At 37.7% G+C, this 26,968-nt stretch overlaps 1 protein-coding gene and 1 long non-coding RNA gene across 5 annotated transcripts; one reads left to right on the top strand and one right to left on the bottom strand.

Annotated features, from left to right (window-relative positions):
- The first annotated feature begins 117 nt into the window (after positions 1-117).
- LOC135294111 (uncharacterized) lies at positions 118-23,696 on the top strand. 3 transcript variants are annotated; one of them, XM_064408949.1, is made up of 4 exons: positions 118-891; positions 3,644-3,696; positions 7,987-8,204; positions 20,777-20,958. In XM_064408949.1, the coding sequence occupies exons 1-4, from the start codon at positions 425-427 to the stop codon at positions 20,843-20,845; spliced, it is 807 nt and encodes a 268-aa protein (XP_064265019.1). In that variant the 5' UTR covers positions 118-424; the 3' UTR covers positions 20,846-20,958. The 3 variants fall into 3 exon arrangements, with proteins under 3 accessions (XP_064265019.1, XP_064265020.1, XP_064265018.1); XM_064408950.1 differs by lacking the exons at positions 7,987-8,204; positions 20,777-20,958 and adding an exon at positions 21,207-23,696; XM_064408948.1 differs by lacking the exon at positions 20,777-20,958 and having other exon boundaries at positions 7,987-15,114.
- Positions 17,504-25,186, bottom strand: LOC135294113 (uncharacterized). Of its 2 annotated transcripts, none has more exons than XR_010356266.1 (3): positions 24,963-25,186; positions 19,648-19,986; positions 17,504-18,568 (listed from the first exon to the last, which is right to left on the bottom strand). It is a non-coding gene; the product is annotated as an uncharacterized LOC135294113 (long non-coding RNA). The 2 variants fall into 2 exon arrangements; XR_010356265.1 differs by lacking the exon at positions 24,963-25,186 and adding an exon at positions 24,378-24,478.
- Positions 25,187-26,968: the final 1,782 nt, after the last annotated feature.

The following is a 26,968-nucleotide window of genomic DNA, read 5'->3' as shown; positions in this document are numbered from 1 at the left end:
CTGCCCTGGTTGCCCCACTCGGCGCAGCCTCCAGCCGGGTGGTCCCTGCTGCCCCTGTGCCGCCCCAGCCTCGCCCGGTGCCCCTGGGTCGGCCCGGCCTGGACCTTAACGGGACCGAGCCGCGGCCAACACTGGTAATAGAGGAGCAGAGGGAATGAGGCTGCTCAACCCCCCCAATTCCTCGCTTTACTTTTCCTTTCCCTAAAAATTTGTGACAGAAGTTAAATGCATGAGCTTAGAAATGGTAGGAAAAAAGATACAACGTGTAGAGACAGGGATGCATAACAGAATTAGGACATGCATGTTTGTTTGCTTGTTTGTTTGGGAGTAATATAATAATAATAATAATAATAATACAAAACAACAATAACAATAATTATTTGCGGTCTGTTTGGACTCAGCCCCGCGCTGGGGTCTGGACGCGATGAGAGCAGGGGGCCACCTGCCACCCTGTGCAGAGCGTGCCGTGCCCGGGCGAACATCCCTCAACTCCGGCCCACTCCTGCCCCCCCGGGAGGCTGCCTCCCCTGGCATCGCCGGGCAGCATGCCACCGGTTTCGCGCTTTGCCCATCGCTTTGGATGAATAGCTTCCACCTGGGGGCTTCGAGAGAGAAGCAGGGTGAAAGAAGCCCAGGGCAGCACCGGGCAGGGCTGAGTCTCAGCGGGGCGTGCGGTGTCGCGGCCAAGAGCCCCTTCGCTTCCTGCACCGCTCGTCCCTCGAGCTGGTTTCACCTGCCTCCCTGGAGAACACCGAGGAGTGAAGTGCTTGCCAAAGCAGGCGAGCCTGAAAATGTCACGACAGCAAATGTGAAGGAAGTGCCAGCCACAGCACGCTCAGAGGCAACTGTGAGAACGGGCACCAGACCACCAGATCTCCACAGGCAGCAGAAGTGATACAATTAATCTGCATTAAGCTGTGCAGTGAAAATGCCAGATGAATTCTCCTCTGGAACTTCCATGGTTGCAGCATCAGGTCTCTGCATCAGACTGCTGTGTGAACCCCTGGTATATGTATTTTAGATGTGCCCCAAGTTAGGCACTGCTGGGATTTCAGTGGAAACATGCTGCCTTTGGGGAGCTGCTCGGAAAGCAGCCTCATCCCACTGAGCAGTGTGCAGTACAGGCAGGCTGTAACAGGTCTCTTCCTATGAGACATCAATGGAACATGTGATATCAACTTGTGTCAGTTCAAATACAAATCAAATACCAAAAGCAGCTGCTTGGAAAGCTGAGCCAGTCGTTCTAATAAGCATACATACCTGTATGCAAATGTTTGTATAGACCCATACATGCCTATCCACACAAAGGCAAGGAGAGAGAGCTGGGTAAATAGAGGCACGCTCGAGGGCCAGAGAGCCTGCAATGGCTGCTCCATCAGATTTCATTGGAATTGGCAATGTGAGCACATCAGAATGTTGTTGGAACATTTGTACCTCGTGCAGGCTACCAACAGCACTGGTATTGCTCTGTGTTGCTACAGATTGAAAGTGTAATCACAGCTTACTTTCAGAATCATTTCTCAGAGCAGAGTGCTTTTTCCCCCATATATTTCCTTATTAGATCATGAGAAGCCAACTTCTGTTTTGAGTGTAATATTTTTCACAAGCAAATATCTCTATAATTAACAGTATTTCCTGTGCCTTTTTATGCATATTGTGACATTTCTACTCTGCAGGGGTGAGTGCAACATGGCACTATCAATGTGTTTTACGTTTTCTGGCATTTTACGTATCATAACCCATTAGCAGTCTCCCGTGGGTCTTCCCAAGCTTATAATTCCTTATTAAACTAATGTTCAGATAAAATCTCTTTGGTATTACTCAGATGAGAATTAAGTAAATAGAATTTTACCTCTGTTTCAGGACAGTGGAGTCAGGATCCTTGCGAGATTTTGAGTGAATACGTTTTATTCCTAACATGTAGCTATCTGCCAAATGTTTCTCAGCAGTAAATACTGTGGCCAGGAGAGAGAAGTAAAGGGCAAAATTAAACATTCTGTGAAACCCATATCACATATTGAGGTTTAAGGGGTGATAAACAGCGTGATTGGGCCTTCCTTTAATCTGCTCATAGTGTCACACCAAAATAAGTTCCCCTTAGGACATTTCTCCATTTCTACCTCCCGTATTACATCCTCCTTCTCAGAATAACTACTGACACATGCCCAGGTGCTGATGATTTTCAATTCAGCCAAACCTTATCTATCAAAAAAAACAAGCAGACTGGGATTTTCCCTTCTCTCTGCAGTTTGTGCAAATATCAGTAGGATATATCTCTTGGTTTTATTTCATGAACAGAAATACACAAGAATAAAGACAGCTTGAAAAATAAGACAGAGTCGGAGCATTTAGGAAATACTAATTGATTTCAGCTTCTAATACTAGTGACTACAGGTAGGAGCAACTGCAGCAGCTGTGATTCAGTATAACTTTACCCAAATCAGGTAAGCTGACTTGGCACATTATCTTTAAAGAAGAAAGGAAAAAGCAATGCAGAAATTTTAACCATATTTGCTCATTCAGTACCAGGTAAAAGGTATTTTTTTTGTCTCAGTCCCTTTTCTTTATGTACTCATGAAAACTTTTCTTACGAGCATGGACATTTAAGAGATTATGAAATCTTCTCCAAGATGGAGATTTATATGTGAAAGAAAGAATCTTATACTAATTATTTAAAATAATTGTATTGAATTTATTAAAATTATTTGTAATTTTTTATTAATTTGGAATCATGGAGGAAGATTTTTCTCAGACTCCTTATTGTTCTCATTTAATTTTCAATATGCTTCTACCAGTCTATTGCTCATTAGCAATGCTGCAAAATCACACAGTGTAATAGTATCTCTTGTTGCAGTTTAGATTTTTTTCTATGTTTGTTTTGGAGACTAAACTTGTACACAGAATAAGGCTTATAATTTTTTTCTCTGTATTAATCTAATTCATGAAATCTGTAACAAGTTAATGTCATTAATTCTATTGTTACAGACCCTGCAGTTCTCCCAGACAGAACTCTGCAAGTGGCAAATGGTTCTTGCCAGCCCACACCAAGCATTCCATACTATTAAATCTTTCCTTCCACATAACTCAGTGTATTACCATTTATGTACTTAAATACCATTAGACAAAACTCAAGTTTCTAAGACTGGAGAAAGAGAGATTCTATTTACTGACTGATAGAAGAATGTGGATTCTGTGAAAGAAGGTGGGGAATCCTGGTCAGAATCTTTCATTTTCTATGAAACCTTTATTGGCAGAGGTACCATTCTTGTGAAGGTTTAGTGGGGCAAAAGTGTGAGTGAAGAGAGAGACAGGAACATGCAAGGGAAAGAAGCAGAGGAAAAGATTGATTCAGGGATGTGAATAAATAGTAACACTTTGTTTTAAACAAGCAAGTACTGACCTCAGCTGTAGGACTCTTTCACTCAGGTTGTTTTTCTATGCCAGACTAGAATCTTGAAGTATATTTCTTTAGTGTTTGTCTTTGGTTGGTTTGTTGTTGTTTTGGAGTGGTTTTTTGGTTTTGTTTGTTTGTTTGTTTTCATTAAAAGGTAAAAATAGAAAAACAGAACAAGTCAAATGCAAGTGAACAACTAGAAAAAATATACAATACTAATATTTGGTATTTTCTCAACCTTAATTTCAGGTCACGACAAGCAGGTTCTTGTCTGACTTTCTCAAGACTTCCGAGTTATTCAGGTAAGAAATACTTGGGGTTTGTATTTTAATACAGGGAAGAAAGTGGCTTAGGTTTATTGACAGTTAAATTGCTATTTAATTTTATTACTGCAGTTTACATTGGAAATATGCAGAATTCTATGTAGATTCCCATTTTATTACTACTTAAATCTCAACAATTCATATTTTTAGTGGAAAGCAAGCAATTAAACTTCTTTTATCTGCCTACATTTGTCAATTTCACAGAATTCACATATGTTAATCTTACTGACATGCTACAAGCTCCTTCTCCTTTCTTCTAACCAGAGTTTTTGAATGATTTAAGCTTGTTTTTCTTACATCAGAGAGTGGAACTTGGCGCAATAAGGTTCATTGTTTTCTTTTGCAATTTTTTAATGAATAGTAGAACAACATCACTAAAGTTTTTGGTGTTTTTTTGAAGTAATTTAATTTTTGTCCTCTGTGATTATTTTCATCTCTGTGCTTCTCAGTAAGCACTTACTTTCTGTCAGAGTACTCGGCTGTTACATTTGAGGTTTTTCTGGCACAATCTTTCAGTGTCAAGGTTTTAGGAAGGAAAGGACTAATGAGTCAAACCCTCAGCTGGAGTGGGATGTGGCTCCAGACTAGAGATATCTATATTAGGGGTACACATTTGAATTACTAAGTGTCTTAAGCTCCCTGTAGAGCCAATGAAAATTTATTCAATACTGTGATGGGATCATAGAGAAAAGTTCAGCTTTGAATGTGCATTTTGACTTCTGGGTGAGCTACATTCTACTGAGCAGGACAAACCCCAGAGCAGAGGTGCCTTGTGCTGTTTGAGGTTCCTAAGACTATCCAAGATGCCTGCAAAAGGTGAACAGATAATTTTTGACCTGCCTTTTATTGCCTTGCTAAGGAAATTGCCTTATAGGTGACCTGTATGTTTCTGTATGTTAGACCAAATATTCTGTGAAATTTTACAGATTTTGGACACCTATGCACAACAACCAGAATCCACACGACATCCCTTTTGGCTCTAACTGGAGATCAAATCTCACATATAAACACCAGCATGATAGACACACAGAATCAGATGTTTGAATCTTCATCCTTAGAATAACACAGCAAAAACCTTAAGACAGCAAAGTTTGTTGAAAAAGAGCAGGAAGTAAACCTAAGGAATGATCCCTTTCTCATTTTTCTGGAAGAGCTTGAAACCTTTACCTGTTTTTATGGGGGTGGTATCCTTGTAAAGGACCTGAAATCCTGGAAACAAGTGGCGTATTTGAATCAGGAGGAAAGAAAACAAGAGGCAGGATTCCAGGGCAGCTAGCCAGACATTTTAGGTATCTTTAAGTATGTGGAATAAACAGAAAGAACGAAATGTCTTGCTACACAAACAAAGCTATAACTTAATCAGCAAGACAGAGACTTTGTAGTCTCTGTCTTGCTGATTAAGACAGAGGATCATCAAAGGATTGGAGTGTTGATAGAGAGTGGTACAGGCTGTTCAAGAAAGAAAGGCTGGGAAAAGGGGAAAGCAGCATTGCGTTACCAAGAACGTGTTTATGATTTGTTAAAAGAGAAGGCAGATACATCAAATGTCTCTAAGGGAACCAAAAACAAGGTTTCAAAAGATTGCTCTACCTCAAGTCAATGTGGAGAAGAGATGATTGAACACCTTAAATGCACACGAAAAGGAGACATTTTTTGGAGTTGTGGAGCTGCTGTTTTACATCCTTAAGTGGTAGAGTTTATACCTAGATTTTATTTGCTCTTAATGGAGTGAAACAGCTGAGAAATACAAGATGAAGGCCTCTAAATCTGGTAAAAGGGAATTCGAAATAACAGGATAGAGAACAGCAGAGAACAGCACTTCAAAAAAAGAAGGTGGTGACACACATAGATGAGTGGTAGGAAAAGTCTGGTGATTTTAATGGAACACAGAGAGAGAGACAGAGAGTCAGCCATGAGAAGCCAAGCTGTTACCAAAAAGAAAAAAAAAGCTAGCAATATTGGCAAGAAAGCTAGTAGACATTCAGAATGTCTTACCAGGGTGTAACATGTGAGAGACTGTTGTTTTGCTCGAGGTGAGCAGGAGTTTACGTCAACTTCAAACCTCATGTTTGACAGAGGTGTAAAAAAGAACCTCCTGCAGGGAGCCTAGAGATCAGCGTAATGGATAATGGGGTAATGTGATCTTTCAGGAATATTTCAGCTAGGCTTGTTCTGCCTAAGAAAAGGTACCTTTAAGTTATTTCATATAGTTTATAATTGTGAAAAAGGGAGTACTAAACAGACAGCTAACATATTCATGAGAAGTAGAAGTAGTAATCAATTTTTTAGCTTAGCAAGGAATACCTAAACTACACATAAGTAGGATGTTCCTAACTATAAAAAGAGTCAAATACTGGGAAATTTCACATCTCCCGGTTGTGGAAAGGTGTGGGATCCATATCTTTGAAACATATGAACCTTTTTCTAAAAGTAGGGGTTTTTCCTACTTATGGATTCTAAGTGTCTGAAATGAGATATTTTTTCTCCAAAACTTAGTGTACCCCTTTTTATCAATGACATTCTGGGAAACTGAGTTTTCATGCTGTTAAGAAAGACATGCAGCCAATCTGTTTGCACTCTCAGATGCCATTTCAACAGCATGATTCAACTTTGGAAGCATATGTAGCTTAAGAGACCAAATACAATTTCTCTCCTGGCCTTTACATGTGAAAAGGGTGAATTCTTCCCTTTGGACAGAGTTCTGTAAAAGCCAGGAGGGTACCAGTGCATTCCAGTGCAGGAATTAGGCTTGTGTCCATTGAGGTTTAAAACAATGGACCTCAAATGAGGGATTCAACTGCCATTCATAAACAGTCTTTTAGATTTCTTAGCATACCTCAGTACCTCAAAGGTTTAAGTAGGTGTAACCCCAGCCTAACAGCAGGTCTGCACCCACCCAAAGAGCAGGAGGGATGTTCCACTGTCCAGGAGCTTCACAGAGTCTAAAAAGACACCAGGAAACTGACTCCTGTCCTGAAGGTGCTTTTTGGTAGTTTTATCGCTTCCATATCTTCTTCACAACTAGCATTGCGAAAAAGCATGTGATAAAGTATGTGATAAAGCATACATATTTTTTTCCTTAACCTCTACTTGGAACTCTGTTTTAAATTCAAATCACAGATTAATTACCTAAGCTTTCAAAAAAACATAATTAGTCTTCTCTCTCCAGCAGACAAATACATCAGTAATGCTTTTAACATCTGAGAAAGGGAGACGTTTTTTAAATTGTGTGGCTTTTACAGTATATTAGTGATCTGGCTCATAAAATGGCAGAATGACAACAGTTCAGCTTGGTGGTGGGTTGTGTTGAAAGTGTGTAGAACCTGAGAGCATATAAAATTCATTCATTTTGCAGACAGGATCTGGAGCAAGTAGGGGATGGCAGATAGTCAGGCTTGAGTCATCACTTCTCTTCCTGCCTTGTAAATACTTCTTTTGTGCTGTTCCTGAGACTCAGTTTTCTTCCTTATGATATGGCAACCCTCTTTCTTTATCACTCCATTATGATTATGCACTCAGGATTCAGGAAGAAGTCACAAATATCTGTAAAACCATTAAACACCCTGTAAGTAGGAACAACAGTTACCATAAGAGGTTTGTTTAGAATGGATGATGCACTGGTTCTGCATTTTGGATAAAAATATTTAATCTATTTTTAAAAAATAGTTTTCATTAATGTAAAGTGCTCGAAGTGGATTATTTATATATATAGAAGATTGCTTGTAATAAGACTTGCCGTGCATATTGAGACTCACTAATAAGAATAATGGCTATGTATATTTGTTATGGTGTGTTGATGTCATTGAGAGAGCCAAAGGGTATCAAGAAGATATCAAAGGATGTTTCAAGATTGAAGTAGCTTTCCTTTAATAGTTGAAAACAATTTCTGTTGCCATACCTTTTATGTTTTTATATAGCTAGGAAAAAATAAAGAGAATTGACTCATGTTTTTTTTGTTCCCATTTTAGAGGGCTCTGGTAGCTTTCTGAATTTTTTTTTTCTTTTGTCTGTGTGACAGCACAGTATGAAACTGGCTTCCTGGATTTTAAAGTGCTTAATGCAGTCTTTAGCTACATTTTTATTATTGCATTCTCCAAGTGATGCTAAATTATGACAGAAACATACTTCACATTTGATGATGTGTAACAGAAATGCAGGATAATTTGTTGCGTGGATTTCCAGAACATTGCTTAATGATTACTTCTGAGAGACCAAGCTTCTATTTATCCTAAAATAAATAGATACCATTGTATTCCTCGGTTATTCCAGTGTGTTGTGCCCAGAGTTATCAGCTGAAGCGAAGTGGCAGAAGCTGGGCACGGCAGAGGGAAGAGCAAGCACGCCGAGGATATGGCTATGTTGCTGTACACTTCAGCCCTGAGGTGTGGAGTTTTGGGGCACAGGTTTTCTGCAGTGTTTTCCAGCGAAGAAAAAGCCACTGGATGGTGCTGTGGAGACAATTTGCAGTCATGGCAGAGACCTGCAAGGTAGGCTTCTGTGTGAGGCATAAGAGAGGCTCACACAAAGAATTAAATTTACCCTTCCCTTTCTTTTATTTCTTTTCTGACATGCTATATAGAATTCCATGGTAAATTCTAAGTCAACGAATAACAGTCAGCTGCAATCTTATTACAAAACATGGATCCTATTTTTTTCTCTGTGTGTGTATAAACTTTTTATTGAAGGAAACTGGTCAAGGCTTTATGTCGGTTCAGTATCTTTTTCTGGCACTGCACTCACAATAATATAGCCATAAAATTGTTTGATTTATTCGGTGGTAGTAGAGCATGTCATCTCTCTGGGCATTTTATGCCGGTATGTATTTGTGCAGAGAGCTTTATCCTTTTATCACTTGATGACTGACTCCATGGGATGGAGGGGAAACAGCTTTGCTCTGTCTGTGCCCTGCCTCTGGTCACAGCTGCCCTTGCTGTGGGCTGGGTGATTGAGCTACGCAAGAAGAATTTCCTTTCCATCAGTGCTACGGTGGGACCACTGTGGGGGATCACGAAAGCAGAGATCTGTTACAGTCAGACCCCAAAACCTCTGTACTGCAAGATAATTCAACACTTGCTGCTTAGACCTTGCTTTAATGGATGCCTTCTATGCAGGTTCTAAGATCTCCAATGAGATCCACATCAGCAGGTGTTAAACACTACAGGTCAAGTGCCTGTATGAGATACTCTCTTACATATTGCCACACTGCAGCTGATGTAGACAAAATGCTTGGGCAAAGTCTTTTCACAGATGGGATTCATCTCGCCATAGGAATGCCATTTTCCCCTCAGTCCAAACACAGGGCTTTGCCTTCTGTAAACGACTGCAGAGAATCTCATCCTCATAGCCCACCGAGGCACAACTGGCCATGGCCTTCAGGGAAAGGACATGTAAGCAACATTGCAGTTTGGAAGGAGGAATTTACAAACATTATGTCCATGAGTGTATGAAACAAACTGAATTGTATCATCTCAGCTGCATCCTTGTATTCAAGTTTGCTCAATAAGCTAATTTCTTTCATTTTCTAAGTGTTACAATCACTATTGATCAGATATCAGAGGGAGAGAGAAAAATATTGAAATAGCTATTTCATTTCTTTGAAAAATATTGAAATAGGTATTTAATTTCTTTGAAATTGATTGTTTGTTCAAGATAAGTTCCTTAATGTTTTCCTGTACTAGCTCCAGTTCCTTCCAGATCACTCTTGAGTATTTAGATTTTGCACATACTCCATTGCATTCTCTTAAATTCACCAAATCTCTGAAAATTTATGACTATGAATACAATAAGTGGAATGATCATGCAGATAAACACGCAGAAGGATGATACATTTTATCAGAAGAGAGATAATGAGAATGTGTTTCTAATAGTCATTCAACTTTACTCATGATGTTTCTCTAGAGGAGAGAATATTTGGAACAGCTGATCAGATAATATAAAGTAGAGCTTAAAAGTTATTAGCAATGCCACTGAAGTTATACGTGTTTCTGGTGTAAAAAAATTGTAATAAATAAGTGCATTTAGTGATATTAGGATATTTTGTGCAATGGAATAGTGCATATTTTTGTAAACAAGCACAAAACTCTTGACAATATTTACTCATAAAATCTAACAATGATTTTGCCCAGTAGGACTTAATGGAAAAGAACTTACAGACATGGGAAAATATGAATATGAAAATCCAAAAGCTTTATCAATAATTGCTTTTTGGATTTTGGTTGACAACATATTCATTTTAAAATACAATCTAATGCTGTCATTTTCACTGAGATTATACATTTTTCAGCACTGCTACCCAATGACTTTGCCTAAATACAAAATGTAGTATTTAGTGACTTTCTAGAAATCCTTTTTTCCCCCACTCTCTTAGATAATTTTGTGGGTGGAAATACTTCTCTGTGTAATTGTATTATTTGTGCAAGTGACTGTCAAGATTTTCCAGAATTTTTAGGTTTATTATACATGTTAAAATTTATGAATAGTCTTTCAAAACTAATGAGATTGCTTGAAAAAATCAGATTTTCTAATCACTGAGATCCTGTGACTGTTAGACCATTTTATTCCATGCAATAATTCTATTTCTATAGAGACCTTTCTCTCTACTAAAATATTTGTATTTGTCATCATTTAATTTTAATGTCAAATCACTTTATAATTTAAGGACCATTTCATCTGTCACTCCTATGCTTTCTTACTTCACACATGAATAAAGAACATTTTTCATGCTTTGTCTCCTAAACAATGGTTGCCAAAACAGTCAATATCAACAATCTGAAATGTTAAATTTGAAAGTAATTTTTAAAAAATAATTATAATGATGCTCTAACATCTTGTTTTATCTGAAAAAAATGTCGAGGTCTGATGGCTCATGAAATTAATATATTTAATTCAGAGGAAGTAAATCGTTGAAAAGTGTCCTGCTGCATTATTACTTGTAATAAATTACTGTTAGTGAAAGAAATAACTTGTGTAGAGTAAAAGGGAAAACACAGCACCATTATCTTTAAATAGACAGAATTAGTAAGAATATATGGTAGATTATTTTTGGCCATTGGAGAAATCCTACAGGAGGGGAATTGTGTAGCAATTCTTTTCATGGAACACAGCCATACATCTCCCACTTATTCTTCTCACTTTCTCTGCTCCATGAGAAGACAGTGCTGGTGCCAGGTAGCATGGATTTTGATTTGTGGTATAGACAGGAAACAAGACCACACTGATGAGAAAGTGTCCTTAACTATTTTCCTGATGTGGCAGGCATCACTGGTTTCATTACTGTTTTTCAGCCATGAGCAAGGGCTGCTGGAGCCAGGAGGTGTGTGACAGCCCTGAGCAGCACAGAGAAATGATGCTTCAGGTTTTAGGGTTTATATTTTTCAGATTCTGTGTTGCTTTGGTGTGTACTTCTGAGCTTCATATTAGGGGATAGCAAGCTCTCTTCACAGAGCAGGTAGACAAAACAATTCCTTATCTAGCTGGGGACCAAGGACAAATGATCCAAATTTCAGGCCCAAGAGCATAAACAACAGCAGAATGAAGAGATAAAAACAAAAAGGATGGGACTTCAGAATTTGAAACTATAATTGGACAATTAGTTCAAATATGCTGATGGATCACAACTTATAAATGTGAGAGACCTCATGACTGGTTGTCCATTTTGTGACCGTTTTGGGTTTATTTTGAGTGTGGCCCTGGCTGGGTTCTTGTGTTGCCCAAGGTGTATCCCTTGAGGCCTTCTAATAAATACCTGCTTTATTCTTTAGCTCTATCTAGCCTCTGTTCTAGGTCAGCCTTCACAAGGCATCAGATAAATTCTTCATTGTTATCTGACCAAGTTATACACTTCCATTAATATAAGTCAGTTCAAGTATTTCTTGTATCTTCATAAGGATGGGGGTCTTGGGTAACAAATGTCTCTTGTGTTGATATGCAGGCAGCCTGAGATATTCAAGAGGGTTCTCCTTTGCCTCTTTTTTATCTCATGTTAAGACTTTACATCAGCTTAATGGCACAGATAGTTGTAGCTCTGCTCCCTTGAAGTATGCTCAAACATTGCCAGTCATCATCCAAGCACCAGGAAGCGACAGTCAAACAGCTGAAAGGGTCTGAAATAATTTCTGGATCCCTCAGGATTCCCATATGGCAGCACATACCCACAGAGGCCATGCCAGATCAGAAGGGTAGGCTTCTCCATCCATAACCCCCAGCCTTGCTGGCAGCAGGTGCCTGTCACTTTGGGGACCCTGAGGGCAAGCATGGGCACAGGGACCTGCTGCTTGAGTCCCTCCCTCCCTCCCTCCCTCCCTCCCTCCCTCTGCAGCATTCCCAGACAGCTCTCAGCTCAGTGTGGGACTCCCACACAGACCACCATCCAAGCTACACCCTCCTAACAACTACGGCAGAGGAAGTATCCTCTACGTATAGAATTCATCCAAATTTCCCTCTATTTCCATCTTCTAATTCTAAAAAAACCCCTCATGCACTGTGGGCAGTGAATGCCATACTGTGTTGCTTTTCCACCAAAAGATGCTAGAAAGAAACTATTTTAGAAGCCAAAAATGTTTTATTAATAACCTGGTTAGGAGCACTAAATGATGTGACATGCCTGAACTTCCCTGTGTGTTTAATTCTGGATTTAAACATTATATGGAGAACTATTTTTTAAAGGAATTACTTTTTTTCTTTGCAGTCTTATCCTCTCTCACAATTTATCTGAATTGTACTAAAAATATAAAAGCTGTTTAGATGAAGAAATTTTTCAGCAGAAGCAGAACCAGTAATTCTGGAAGTCAAACTCAGCTGACCTTCCTAGGTGTGCTCCAAAAATGCTCTTTAATTTTCCTTTGTTTGACATGTTGCTTTGAAGTATTCTTTCAGTTATATTTCAGAAATCTTTTTCAAAGCTAATGAAGCTCACATAAAGGTTTGGAGGAAGTTAGCTTAATACAGAATTACCTCGCATAGGAAGTTAACCCTATATTGTCCATGGATTTTTAAATTTTTTTATTTCTTGGCAAAAAATGGCCTCAGTTGCCATCTGCTGCATCTTGCCAGATTCATATGAGAAATAAATCTTCTGTGATAGCAGGACATGATTGGTGATTTTCTGTCTATTGCCTGTAAAATCATGTGGCTAATAAAACAGAGATCCATCTCAGAAAATGACAGAAGCTGAAGAAAAAACAGATAGTCTTCCTTTCTGTGATTAATGACTCAACATAATAATGAGACAGTGTTTCAGTTGCAGCCTTTTCTCTAATGTCTTGGTGTCTCATATGAAATATTCCAGTTAAAAGCAATAAATGGATATGCTTTTTACCCCCCCTACTTTCTATCTTTTTCTCATTAATCTTCATTAGGGAACCTCCAACCCATGATTTAGAAAGACGACCCAGACACTAAAAAATGTGTTTCCCAGACTAGTACCAAATCTGCTTGAACACATGGGTGACATCAAAGTACTTGTAATGGTCTTGCTCACAAATAGCCTTGTCTTTATAATGGAGTTTGGTGAAATTTCATCTTATGTCAATAAAGACACACAGAGTGCAACCGCATTTTAAAATAGAGGACACAATCACAGAATCTGTGCAACTACTGTCAAACCTAAACTATGGTATTTGGGTTTTTTACTTGTTTGGGGTTTGGTTTAGTTCAGAGGTTTTGGATTTTGGTTTTTTTCTTATTTGTTATCTTCCCATTCCATCTTCCATAAAAAGCATCAAAAATATTCAGAGGACTGTGCCACAGTACTATTTTTTTATGGCAAGAAGCAGAGGTGTAAAATAAATACCCAGGGGTGTGACATGAAATTATGGGTGGGTGTTTGCAGACTAATCTCCCAGACCATGCTGTGACAGTGTCAGTGAGGGGGTGAGGGGGCCAGGATAGGTGTCACCACACCTGCCCTGCCATGCTGAGTTTTGCTGTGGGAGAAACATACAGAAAAGAAACGCCAATATAAAATAGCTTTAATGCTATATGTCAAATATGTGGAGAGACCCCCAGGAGTGTAATAAAGAGCTACATTTTTTGACTGTGCAGAAATAGCCACAGCTTCAGAGTTGCTCTGTAAAAGCTCCTATGTCTTTTCCTTCTATTGTTTTTAAAGCCATATAACCATGGTGCAAAATACACTAAATTAAGAAAGTAAGGGAATTGACATCAAGCGTTCACACAGTTTATGGCTTTTTTCCCAGACCCTTCTAGTTAGATATGAAACAAGCAGCACCAAATACCACTGAGTGTTCATTGACCCTCTCACTTGCACATTTAATTTTGTATTCTTTGCAGGGAAGTGCCTATTGTAAGAAAGCTATTTTTATGTTGATCTATTATAGCAATATGAGATGAATAAATGAATTTTCTTTGTGTGAATGAGCATAGTTTGGCTATAATAACAATGTTTATGTGCTCTACAGTGTATATTTACTGATACTCATTTTCTTACAATCATTTGCTCTTGTTCTTCTTTGGACTTGATTAGTGCTGAAATTTCTTGATTCAGAATATATTTTAGTGCTCATTTATTGAAATTCAGAACAAATATATTGGTTGTTTATTTCTTAATAGATTTTTTTTTCCTGGAGGGATAATTCTACTAGTCACTTGACAAATATGCTCAAAAAAAAAAAGTCATGGAAATGCCTTATTTTCCTGAAAATAGATTTTATAAGACTCTAGAGAGCCAACAGTATACTTCATTTATTTCATGTTGGAGTCAACAATATCCACTGCAAGATATTTGTATAGATCTATTTTTGCATAAGTAATCTTTATCCACATGAAAATAATTACTAACATTTTAAAGCACATTTTGTTATATGATTAGATGTTTTTTTATATCCTACGTTGTGTAGCTTAATATTCTGATTTTATAAATTTAAAATCTTTGATTTATTTTTTAATTATTTTAAGATTAAAGTAATTCAGATCTGACTTTGTGTGTCACGTGCATGTGTTATTAAGTGGTGATTGTAAGTATTTACACAGAATTGTGTTAAATTATTTATTATTTATAAAGCTACCTATCATATTCATTATAGCTTTGTAAGAGAGGCCTAGGGCTGCCACAAAAGCCCTGTGCACTCCTGCAGACCCTCTGGACTCATCATCTGTGTATTTGGGGAGTAATGACAGCTTAAAAATACCAATGAAAGACAGGAGGATAAAATAAACTGGAAAAGCTGTGCAGCAGTCAGCATGTCAGCAACTGGGTGAAATTAGAGCCTTGCTGAGGGCAGTGAGGAGGCTGATGCAATATCTCCTAACTACAAATACTATTATTTGCTCTATACAGAGGGAACTGAGGCCTTTGACTCAAATGTGGTAGAGAGCATAATCCAGTAGCTCTTAATAATTTATTTAGCTCAGCACAAAGAACAAACATTATGACAGAAACTTGGAAGGAATAAGTGATCATGATCTAGCCCCAGGCAAATTGTATAGAACACAACAGGGCTGTCTGGCAGACAATATCAGCCCCAAGGCTGTTTCAGGGAAACAGTGAAAACTACAGTAAATAACATATTGAGAAAGAGAAAAGGAAAAGAAGACACCAGTGATACCATACAAAACCAAGAATCGATAAAAACTGTGGAGTTTCTGGTCAATGTTTTATTAAAAAGAACTACATACAATAATAATGAATTTTTAAAAGGTATTTCTTAAATGATGAAGATTTCTAATGAAATAGAAACAATTTCTTTCTCAGATGGACAGGCAGGCAGCTTGCTCGAGGATGAAAACGGTAACCAGCACTGTGAGAAAGACTCTAAATTTTATAGCTGAGATGCTCTTGGGAATAATATTTCTTTTGATTTCTAGTTATTTTTTTGATGTGAAATAATTTGTAGTTTTGTAGAATTGCAGAGTGGAGTTCTATTTCCTTCTAGCACTCAGCTTTTCAAAAATTTCTAGAGATGAAAATTTGGAGCACTGATAGCAGTAACAAGAGGCCTTGCCTCCATTTGTCAAAGATTGTTAACTGCAGGGGCTGAGGTGGCATTTGGGCAGTATTTTTTAAGAAACAGAAAGCAATCCTCTTATTCAAAGCTTTTTATGTACAAATGGTCATTACCCATAAACTTAAGCCTTCATGCAGTTGCGAGACAGCATCTCAATACACATTTATAATGAAAGTTTTGAAGGCAAGCAGCCAAACCTGAAGGGGACATCACAGTGAACATGGTTTCTCTCTAGGTAAATCATGCCCAGAGTTTAGTGTTCTCCCCAGTCCCTTGTGCAACACCAGACACATGGCATTGGCCTATCCTCATGGTACTGGCCTGCCCTTTGTGGATCAGGTTGTTTCCTAATGAATGTATTTTTGCCACTGACCCAAGCATGAGTTACACCAGTGTGTTAACTCTGTTTCTAGTCTGCTGACTGGTGAAGCACAGTGCTTTTAATTCTGATACAGGCAGGGTGCTGCAATGAGCTGCAGCCCTGAAGACTGCTGGTGCAGATCATATTCAAATAATCTCCATGGCTGTTTTACTAAAGATTTCTGGAAATGCATTGTATCTTTCAAAATATTGGGGCTTTGTGTTTTGCTATTGCCATGGGCAAGGATCTCTTCAGAAACTAATTTCTAGTTCAGTACCTCTTTGAAGAAAAAAAATTAAAAATCTTCTTAACACATCTATGACTGTAGCTGTTTTTTTGGCCTTCTGCCCCTTTAGTGTAAAAGAAATATGAAAATAATGAATTAAGGAATACATTCATTCATTAAGCATGATTTCCATCCTACCTTTTGAAAGCATTTGCTTATCACCACTCTGTTTATTTAAAGTAGAGACATTACTGAACGCTGTTTTTTTAAAAAAATTACTTTTATTTTATATTTGTTGAAAAATTCCAGAACTAAATATAACAATGCTAGTTGAAGAATAAAAAACCCTTCATTTACAAAGGTGTGGGGAGGGAAGCAAAACAAAGCAACAAAATACTCTGTTTTATCTTTCATTAAAAATTTACTGCTTTCACATATTAATGAAATTCATGCTTCTGGACAAAAATTCACTGAGAAAAACCAAATTTTTTGGTTTTATTTCTTACCAATAAAATAGAATCGTCTGTATTAAAAACAGGAGCTAAACAGTCATTAAACAGAACATAACAGTAATGTGCAACTGAGTAAGGCGAGATTTCAACTGAACCTCAAAGATATTTGTGGTATGCAGAAGGCAATTATCCAATCAGGTCTATAATCCCACTGCTATGAACAGTTCCACTGATGGGAGTTTTTACAACAGTGCACCCTACACCTGGTTGTTTTTCAAACAATGGTGCTTTCTCTCCATAAACCAGCAGGAATTGATCTTCACATTGGTGTGATGTGAGGTTCCTTTTCCCATCTCTGATACTCCAAAATATCCTATGAGCTGTGGAGCTCATAGAGTATTCTATGAGCTGTGTGCCTGTTGCATGGTAAAAAAACCAAAACCTCCTCTTATGAAGGTAATTATGGGTCATCAAAAAAAAAATTTGTAATGATTCAGGATCCACTGGTGGTGCTTCTCATCCAAGAGAATGGTGAAGGCAAAGGCTGCTTTATTCGCCCCATCTGAAAGTTTTCCTAAATTGCAGTAGTGTTACACATTCCCAAAGATAAAGAGAATTTGTATGATGGTTAGAAATTAGGGTATTCATATTTTCAAAAAATGGGTTCTTTGCTAGTGACAGAAGACACAGAAGCCAATTAATTAAGTTTGCTTGCAACAAAAATACTCTCCAAATTTGCTCATCTGAGTTTCAAAAGGAAAAGCAGGACCAAGGGAAAAAAAAATCAGATCACACATGCGGCATGAAAATACTGAAATAACTGGAATTCCACGCTCCTCTTTCCAACGCTAATGATACCAATGGAAAATACATGTGAACTGGCGGAAACTGGTTCTCATCCAAGGTCTTGAATACTTCAGTACTCATTACCAAACTTGTGTGACAATCATCAAGTGGCTTCCTAAACTTCATGTAAAATTTTTCTTTTGTTCCTTAGGCTCACTCTGGGAGTTTTTGCTTCATAAAGCACTTTACACTCAAAGGAAAACATAGGGTAATATTTTATGTTCCCATATAAAACTACAGAGCTTTGTAAGGTTTCCAGTGGAAACAACAATGCCTCCCTGGCATATCCACCCCTGGTAGCAGCAGGTGTCATATTTTGTGGATTATTTAAATTGCATTGGAAGGTTATAGTTAGGACCCAGCATGAGCACAGAGAAAATGAACAAAAGAGTTTCAATAACTTATCAAAACTGCTATTTCAACTTATACACAGAAAAGAAAAAATAGCTCCTTAGTAACTATTGGCAAGTCAATGCACTTTAATAGAGATCAACAAAGCACCTTGTTATATTCTGTCACTTACTGACAGAGAAGTTCTTGCTATGCTGGTAATAATTATTATGACTTCATCTTACTGACTGTGGTGGATAACATTAAATATTCTGTTCCTAAATTTGCAGTCAAATTACAGGAGTGTATATTTGAATTGGTGATAGAAGTATATCTCAATATCAGAGATAGTGACTTAGAAATCTAGTTCCTTCCTGAGAGTCATTATTTAAAAAAACCCAAAACAATCACTCAGGACTTCTCTGTCATTTGGTATTGATTTTGTTTGGTCTCTGAAAGGTTGAAGTGTCAGATTCTTCCCTGCTCCGGTGTTCCCCTCTGCTGTTGACAAAACAGCAGGGGAGGAAAAGACCAATGAAAGAACAAATCCTAAATCATTGGAATCATTGTTTTATTTCTTATTCTGAAATTAGGTGTGGCCCTCATTTCATTCAGAATACTGTGAATAAGGAATACAAATGTTCCTCAGATTTCCAAGATGAATGTTTACCTACTAGGAGACAGAATAAATAATTATAATACCGAGAAGTGTATATATTTTGCATTTAATTAGTATCAAACCCAAAGTCAAAATTATATTATTTTTCCTGCCCATGTTATGTCTTATCAGGAGCTATGCCAGTTATCTAGCTGATTACATTAGCATGAATCCACATAAGTAATTTGACATTTAGGTCATTGTTTTGTAGCTGGAAAAAAGCTTGATGTTGAAGCTCAATACATATATAGCAATAAAAATGGAGGACTAGGGAGCTCTGCAAGAGGCACTGAAATTCATCTTAGATTGTAAGTGAGAATTAAGTATATACTATGATGATGCCCTTCAAAATATTTGCTTAATTAGTTCTTGAAAACTCAGTTTTATTTGAATTTGTGATGCAGTTTGCTTAAGTGCTTTAGCTAGCCTAAATCAGAAAGATTTTTTACTAATTTTAATAATATTTCTTCTAAATCAGATTCACTGCGAAGTAAGTTGGTACAGCTCATCCTGACCATAAGGAACACAACAGATGGAATAACCCATCATCATTTTCTCTTCAAAGACATATTCATGTCTTCTGTTTGTTTTTCTAAGTCACACAGAATTAAAAACCATCCATGCTTTGTTCAGGTATCTTGCTTTCTTACCTATTATTCTTTTCTCTTTCTGTCTCTTGTTTGTCTTCCTTACCAAGAGGCCTATGCCTTTCTAATGTATTTTTGTTCACCTTTTAATTGTATGTGATTCTTTGTCTATTTCATTATGTACTTCATTTTTCCTTGATTTTCTCATAAGAGGTTTTTCTGTGCAGACTTAGGATTCTCTCAATAGACTGACACCAAACCTGACAAAACTGGTGACACATTAACAAAGGGTGGGGATGCTGCTTGTGTGTGACCCTGAAGAGATTTAGCCAAACCACTCTGGGATTCACTGGGCTGTTCAGTGGGGTCCCCACAACAGGGCACTGGTTGGGTGTAAGGGTCTTGACTTCCCTTGGTGGGGGACACCAATAGAATGATCAAATATAAAGAGTTCAAGGAAACTCCCCCCTTTGGCATGACTTTTCCCTTCAAAATCTGCTTGGTCACCTGAACCATCTTGTCCTTTGGAACACCATCTCAGGAGCTCTCCCCGTTTTCTTGAGCTTATGGAAAGTTGCTGTTCAGGGGTTCCTTTCTCCTTGTTTACAATCACAAACAGTTCTGCTGGAGCTTCTTTCGTGTGAATTGCTTTCCGTCTTCATATTCTTAATCTCTTCCTGAGAATCAGATATGAACCAGCATAAGCCTCATCCATTTTTTCAGCTTCTGTATGGAGTGTCTTGTCCAGCCCTTTAGAGCAGGTTTTGGCTCATTCTGTTGCAAGTGTTGATGGTCATGAATATTTTAGCTCCCTCATGTTCAGATACAATCAACTACCATCTTACCCTGAAATAAAAATCATGTATTTGCAAAGGTATTGAGTACAAGGGTTTTATTAAAATAAGCTTTTATTTCTATTACTTTTGTGCTAGGAATATCTACAATGCCATACTTTCTGTAGAGTCTGATACAAAGACCACAGAGACTAACAGACTTTTTTACTGACACAAATGTTCTTTAAGTAGATGCAGGACTACACTACAGACTAGCTTTTTTCACTATTCTGTAAAAATGCTTCTATTCCACTAACTAATAGAAAAATCTGATCTGTGTTCTAACAGTCAGAGGAATAAGCAACAGTGGTAAGAGCTGCAGTTAGCAAAGTAGAAGAATAATACTCTTTGTGAACTCATCTCTTGAATGAGTGTGAATTCCATAATATTGGTTTATAACTAGCAATTTGATATTTTCAAATTAATGACAAAACAGTGTGAAAATGTGTTCCTAATTGTTTCCTTAAATCAATAAAAAATGAAAAACAAAACAATAAAAAAACCCAATTACAATCCTACTGTTTGAGTCTAACTCAAACAGTAGTTTGAGTTAAGTAACCTTCCTTAAATTAAATTGATTCAAAGCTCATATATTATTTTACAATATTTTTATTGGATTTTTTTTGTTTTGGTTTGGTTTTGGGGTTTTTTTTTGTTTGGTTTTTTTTTGAGGGGGGGAAGTAGAAAGCATTGGAAGGGAACATCTCTTGCAGGTCTTTTGAAATAAGTCTTGGGGGCTTCTTTTAATTCCAATTACTTGAAAGTTATGACCATAAAAACCTGCAAGGTCCTATCTCTCTTAGAATAGGGAAGAAGCTAAAGAAGGGATTTCATGCCCTGTAGGATTTGTGGAAGCACAGCTGAGGATGTAGAACATATTGGAAATAAGTTGCCATGGAAAGGGGATTCAGGTAAGTGTGAAAAAGAGTGGTTTACGCTTGTTCTGCCTCTGCAAAAGTACTCTGTATAGTTCAGCAAATTTCAATTTTGCCCTGTTTTCTCCTTGAATTCTACATCTAGATTTTATAGTTGAAAAACAAACCTGAACAACCAAACCCTAAATCTTCCTAGTGGAAACTGAGGTTTGATTAAGTTTATTTTTCTTAAAACCAGACACATTTCCATGAAAAGTTTTAATTAAAAATCAGAAGTTCTATAGGAACTTCCATAGGAATATCATGCAAACTCACTGAAATATCATGAAACTCACTGAAAACTTATGTTTCCATTTAGAAAATGCTTCTGTCCTAGAAGACACAGTGTGATTTCCTGCTATCACTGCTTTCTCCTTCTGGTTGCATTCACCAGTCCGACTCAGCCTTCAATGATTCACTAAAGATAGAAATCCCGGGAGCAGGAGGCAATAGTGCATTACAGAAAAACGCATTCTAGCCAGGGAATCTGTCATATGGAGGATGGCAATAACAGAAAGCATTTGAACTGCTTTTACTATCTGTCTGGGCTAAAATCTGTCATAATCTTTCTGTATAAAAAAGTCTGTTTTCAAATTTTTAAGTATTTTCATCACTTGATTTTTCAAATTAAATGTAAACAGTTGTTATGAGGGGGAACAACAGCTGTCATCAATATCTGCTGAAACAAAATTTCTACATATGAATGTTTTATCCATACAGGAATGAATGAAACCCAAATATATAGCAGCCATGGTAATCCAGCTCTAATTATATGTCTTAGAAGGCATGAGAATATTTTTCAGATAGCATGTCATTGTCATCTAAGTTGAAATCCAGGCATTACAAAGTAGAATGTCAAAGCAGACATTTCTGTAGGTAGCTGAGAGGTGATTTTTCCATTTGAATTAGTTCTTCATATTGATAGCCATGAGATTTAGTAGTCAGGAGAAGTATAATATTTAACTTTCCAAACTGTGCAACAGTTCCCATAAACCAAAATTACAGTCAAAGAGCCAATGCTGAGAGCTTTTTAATGACCCTGTGAAGCCAGTATGTTTGCCTATTTATAATAACATTGTGAAATATGAACCTAAAATGTGTCTGATTAAACTGAGTTGAAAACACGGTAAAATTCCATAAGAGGGGATCTGTTAATATACTCAAACTGAGGAGCTTTGTCTAAGCCTTATTTTGGAAACCTTATAAAAACCAGGCCATTGCAAAATTATTGGTGGAAAATGATTAGTGGAAAATGATAGCCAAGATTAAAAGTCCCTCTTGGACTTAGAATGTGAAATAGGAGTAACATGGTCTGGCTTTCCCTACTTTGATGGGCAATACTCTAGGTTTCTAGTACATTAAGTATCTCTTCAGCACTTCAATTATAAACAAAATATCTGTTTTATTTGTGGACCTCCACGAAAGAGAGTAATAATGATGAAGAGCAGCTCCCAACAAAGAAAGAGCCTTATAATTTAAAACTGGTGGCACAGGATCATTAACTACATGTTTGCAAAGTATAAGCAACAAGGAAGTGGAAAAGGGACAGATACATCTGTATCTGCTTTACTTTTTAGGTCTGCAAACTGTGTAATTTGCATGTTGTCAAGGCCATTGTTAGAATAGCATTAAAACAAATAGCAAACTTTATTTCCAATACTGCTTAAACAGATGCCATCCAGAAACCTCGTGTCAGAGACAGCTCCAGGGGTTTCTGAAACTGCTGTCAGGAGACTATAATAACATGAAAAGCTCTATTGATAATTTGCCTCCAGTCTGACAGCACTACCCTGCTGCCCTTGGGGTGGATTTACATTGTTGCCTTTCTTGATTACAGGATTACATCTTCATGTACTTCTTAGTAGTAGTAGTGATACTCTAGTAGTATTGTCATTTCTAGAGGTCAAAACTAGACTCTCTGTTGATGTCTAAGGAATTGATTACCTCTGTCTTGAAGACTGACTCAGAGATTATATTCACAGTAGAGCAAAACACAAAATTATACTTCATTTTGTCATAACAAGGTCCACCTCAATAGAACTAGTGCTGAAAACAGCAGCAATGATGATGTTCACTATTGATTTCAGCATGCCCTAGCAGTGTAGGCATGTATCCAGGACTCTTGCTATGCTTCTAGAGATTTCGCTGATGACTGTGCCATTATGCCTGTATTAAAGTTGACTGGAGTATGGCTTTCTGAACACAGGTAGATAAATCAAATTAGTATGGAGAATACAAGAGTGAATAAATATTAACTCATCAGCATGATGAAAGTGATTATAGAAAACCTGTTAACTAGATTTTCTCATTTTGGCAGACAGTATTTTGGGATCTAGGAAGGATAATAAAGCAGTGTGATTGCATGCACCTTGATTTGTTATTCAGACTGTCTTTTTTTGCACTGTGACACTGTGTAGGAGCCCTGTATACAACAATATGTAACAAAAAAACCCAAAACTAGAGTAAAGCTTAAATAATTGAGTATGGAAAAATAATTTCTTTAATAATGATGTTTAAAATTATCTCTAAAGCAATATATGGGTTTTTGCCTGTTACTGACACAAGGAGTCCTCTCGGTGAGACATTCACTCTTGCAAGGACAAAAACAGGAAAGCATACACAATGCTTTAAAATCTTATTCTGGGTGTGCAATAGAAGTAAATGCACATTTCATCGGCAGAAGACAAAATGTAATGATTCATTATCCCCTACCGTTTCTGAGAAGTACAAATAAAAGTCTGATTTCATCAGCTATGTCTCTAAATCAAACATATTGCTATAGCCTCTTGGTTTTTCCTTCTCTACATTCAGTTTCTTCTGAAGCAGATTTATGCTCTTTATTTCTACAATTTAATCAGGCTGTGTAGAAAGAAATTCCATCTCAAAATGCTTGCAAATGTAGACTGACCTTCAGCAATAATCCATTGAAAGAATAACTCTTTCCATATCATGATACTGTGTTCTCCTAATATTGATGCTTATCTGTGTTTTCCCCTTAAAACTGCTGAGCAGCCTGAGGTTTATCACATCTCCCATATGCAGTGAAAAATAAATTTGGAGCATGAAGTTGAGCCTCTCTTTTATTTGTAGCAGGTGTTGGCTCACTAGCACTTTTAAATTTAGTCCATCCTGACTATGAGAACAAAATGTTTCAAATTGGCCTGGTTCTGAGTTTGAAAGCACTGTATGCATCTGAGTTGGGAGATAAAACCAAGGGGTTTTACAACTTTAAAATTAAAGGAATGACCTTAAAATGTTTCAGGAAGATATCTTCTCATATGTCAATGGCCCTGTGCTGGGAAAATTATTGAACACAGTCGGTTGTATTTATCAGTCCATTAAAACTTTCATGACTTCAAAAACTTTCCCATTCCCCATCCAGTAAAAAATAATTAAAAAAAAAATTCCACAAAGAAGTAGATATGAACTGAGTCATGAGTGCTCAAATCTCTGTGATTGTGCAATTCTGCATCCCAAATGATTTCTTTACCATTAGAGTCGTTGGTGTTCAGGGCTTGGTTTTCCTTCCTTCCTTCCTTCCTTCCTTCCTTCCTTCCTTCCTTCCTTCCTTCCTTCCTTCCTTCCTTCCTTCCTTCCTTCCTTCCTTCCTTCCTTCCTTCCTTCCTTCCTTCCTTCCTTCCTTCCTTCCTTCCTTCCTTCCTTCCTTCCTTCCTTCCTTCCTTCCTTCCTTCCTTCCTTCCTTCCTTCCTTCCTTCCTTCCTTCCTTCCTTCCTTCCTTCCTTCCTTCCTTCCTTCCTTCCTTCCTTCCTTCCTTCCTTCCTTCCTTCCTTCCTTCCTTCCTTCCTTCCTTCCTTCCTTCCTTCCTTCCTTCCTTCCTTCCTTCCTTCCTTCCTTCCTTCCTCCCTCCCTCCCTCCCTCCCTCCCTCCCTCCCTCCCTTTCCTCCCCTACAGCTTTAAACCATCACCCCAAATCTGGACACAGCTTTTGTTAAATCACTGCTTTATCACAGAAATCTTAGAACAGAGAACAGTGAAAGGAATTCCTGAGTGTATGTGCATCATAAAGCAGGCAGGGCTGGGTGTGGGTTAGCACATTGTCTGTAGGTCACCTTACCAGGGCAGGAGTCATCCTGCTCCCTGCTTTGATGGCATCCCATTCCAGCTGGCATTGTCTCAGTCTCAGCTAATTTTTCCTGGCAACACTGGACAACAAAGATTTAGTTAGGGCAGTGCCTTGCTGACAGGGCTCACATAGGACCTAGCCAATCAGTTAAGCTGAAAGTCCTAGCAAAACAGCTTGGAGGGAAATGTTGTAAGGAAATGTCATGTAAGAGCAGGACACCTGCTCCACATGGATGCACTTGAACATCAAGATATTAAGTTAGGTCACACAGCCTGCCATAATTCTTTCACAATGTACAGGCTCATCTTTTTCAGTGTCAATCCAGTTAAAAAGGTAACCAACCATATCCCATCACGTTTACTTCAGTTTCCTGGTTGCCTATCTGTTGGCAGGTGGGGAAGGAGGGGGAAGGAAGATTCAGTGATGCGCTTACCCAGCACATGTGTATTGGTACCCATCTGTTTCAAGGAGAAGCCTTTGAGAGCAATTCCTCTCAGAGGAGGAGGCTGAGAGTGTGGTGGTAAAGTGATGTCTCACTTCACCCTCTGGCTGGTAAACTTCCTAAGAAAGCTGACTTAATGAAGAAAATCTGTTGAAAAAGGCACTTAGAGAATGAAATGGGTGCAGTACTAGGTGCAACTATCACTAATAGTTAACAGGAATGGGTCAGATTTGGGCCTTCCTATCTCTACCTCTGGACATAGCAACTTCTTATTTCTGCCACCTCTGGTAAAGAAGGGCAGCCACTCTCCTACAAATGAGGAGAAATGTTTTACTTAGATATCAGAAGGACAAAAGCTCAACAGCTCTTGTGTAGGCTGGAATGGTGCTTGTAAGAGACAAGCTGTGATGTGGGCAAAACACTTCTAGTCTTTTCTTTATTCTTTAGACTTTTTTTTTAGAGCTTTAAAGAAATTTATAGATTTGTCTAGATCTATTCTCTAAACAGTGTGCTGTATTGTCACAGTGCAATGTACTATTACTATAATGCTGTTCTATAATATGAATATATGATAGCTCTGAATTCAGTGTATTCAGTAGTCTTAATTCTGAATTTCACTGATTCATATGCTTTCCTGTCTGTGGGAAGTTGGTGTCATCTAGATCCAATGCTGAATTTGTCTTGAAAGCTGGTTTTATGTTAGAACATTAGGTTCTGCTGCAAGGAAATTGAGCATCTCTTGCTAGTCACACAGATTGCTCTTGTACTTAGTGACTGATGGATGTGGCAACATACCCTGGAATTGTGGTCTGTGACTACAGTAAATAATGGGATGGTTCTGCCTCGGAGACTGAGATGTGAGATGTTATCAGAGCATGCACATCAAAACTAGGAAAGGTTCTTTCTTCTATAACACAGCCATGATTTAAAAACCCCCAGTATTTGAAATTTCTTCCATAGCTTGACTTTAGCTTTTAGCTGGATTTATCTATATTTCCATTTGCACTTAATTTACTTTTCATATAGCTGTACTACTCTAATTTTAAATGTTAACACAAGGCATCAAAACGATGAGTAAAAATATAATATAGGGTATAAAATGTCAAAAAAATATGGATGGAAAAATGCATTGTTTTCATGTTGAAGAGCAATACAGACAAATGCAAAATTAGATAATAATGCTCTGCAAAATGTAAACTAATGCTTTCAGCCAGGCTGAAAGGTTCAGTCTTGGAAGAGTCCCTTCTAATAAACTGATTAACATTAGGAAGGTTACCAGAATGAAGCCCTTAATTAAATTAGACAACACTAGACATAATAATGTTTAAAAAACCTTCTGAACACATGTGCTTTCTTCTCCTTTATAGACATTTGAAGGAAGTCAGTGTTTTAACACTATAATTACAGCATGTAACTATTTTGTTTCCAAATGTAATTATTAACCCCTCAAAGTCATTTTCACGCATCCATGAAATCATGCAATCTGATTTCAGATGTTGGCCTCTTTCAGTATCACAGTTATATTTAGGTTTAGTTAAAACATGATGACTTCTTA

This window comes from Passer domesticus, chromosome 2 (assembly GCF_036417665.1).
Source record: "Passer domesticus isolate bPasDom1 chromosome 2, bPasDom1.hap1, whole genome shotgun sequence".
NCBI classification, from domain to species: Eukaryota; Metazoa; Chordata; class Aves; order Passeriformes; family Passeridae; genus Passer; species Passer domesticus.
This window is presented reverse-complemented; position numbering and strand designations above follow the sequence as displayed.

Bases quoted from the DNA above. Each gene is read 5' to 3' on its own strand.
- LOC135294111 (XM_064408948.1), top strand. From the start codon at position 425: ATGAGAGCAGGGGGCCACCTGCCACCCTGTGCAGAGCGTGCCGTGCCC. The intron at 892-3,643 runs GTGATACAATTA...CCTTAATTTCAG, and splicing joins GATCTCCACAGGCAGCAGAA to GTCACGACAAGCAGGTTCTT. The intron at 3,697-7,986 runs GTAAGAAATACT...CGGTTATTCCAG, and splicing joins AAGACTTCCGAGTTATTCAG to TGTGTTGTGCCCAGAGTTAT.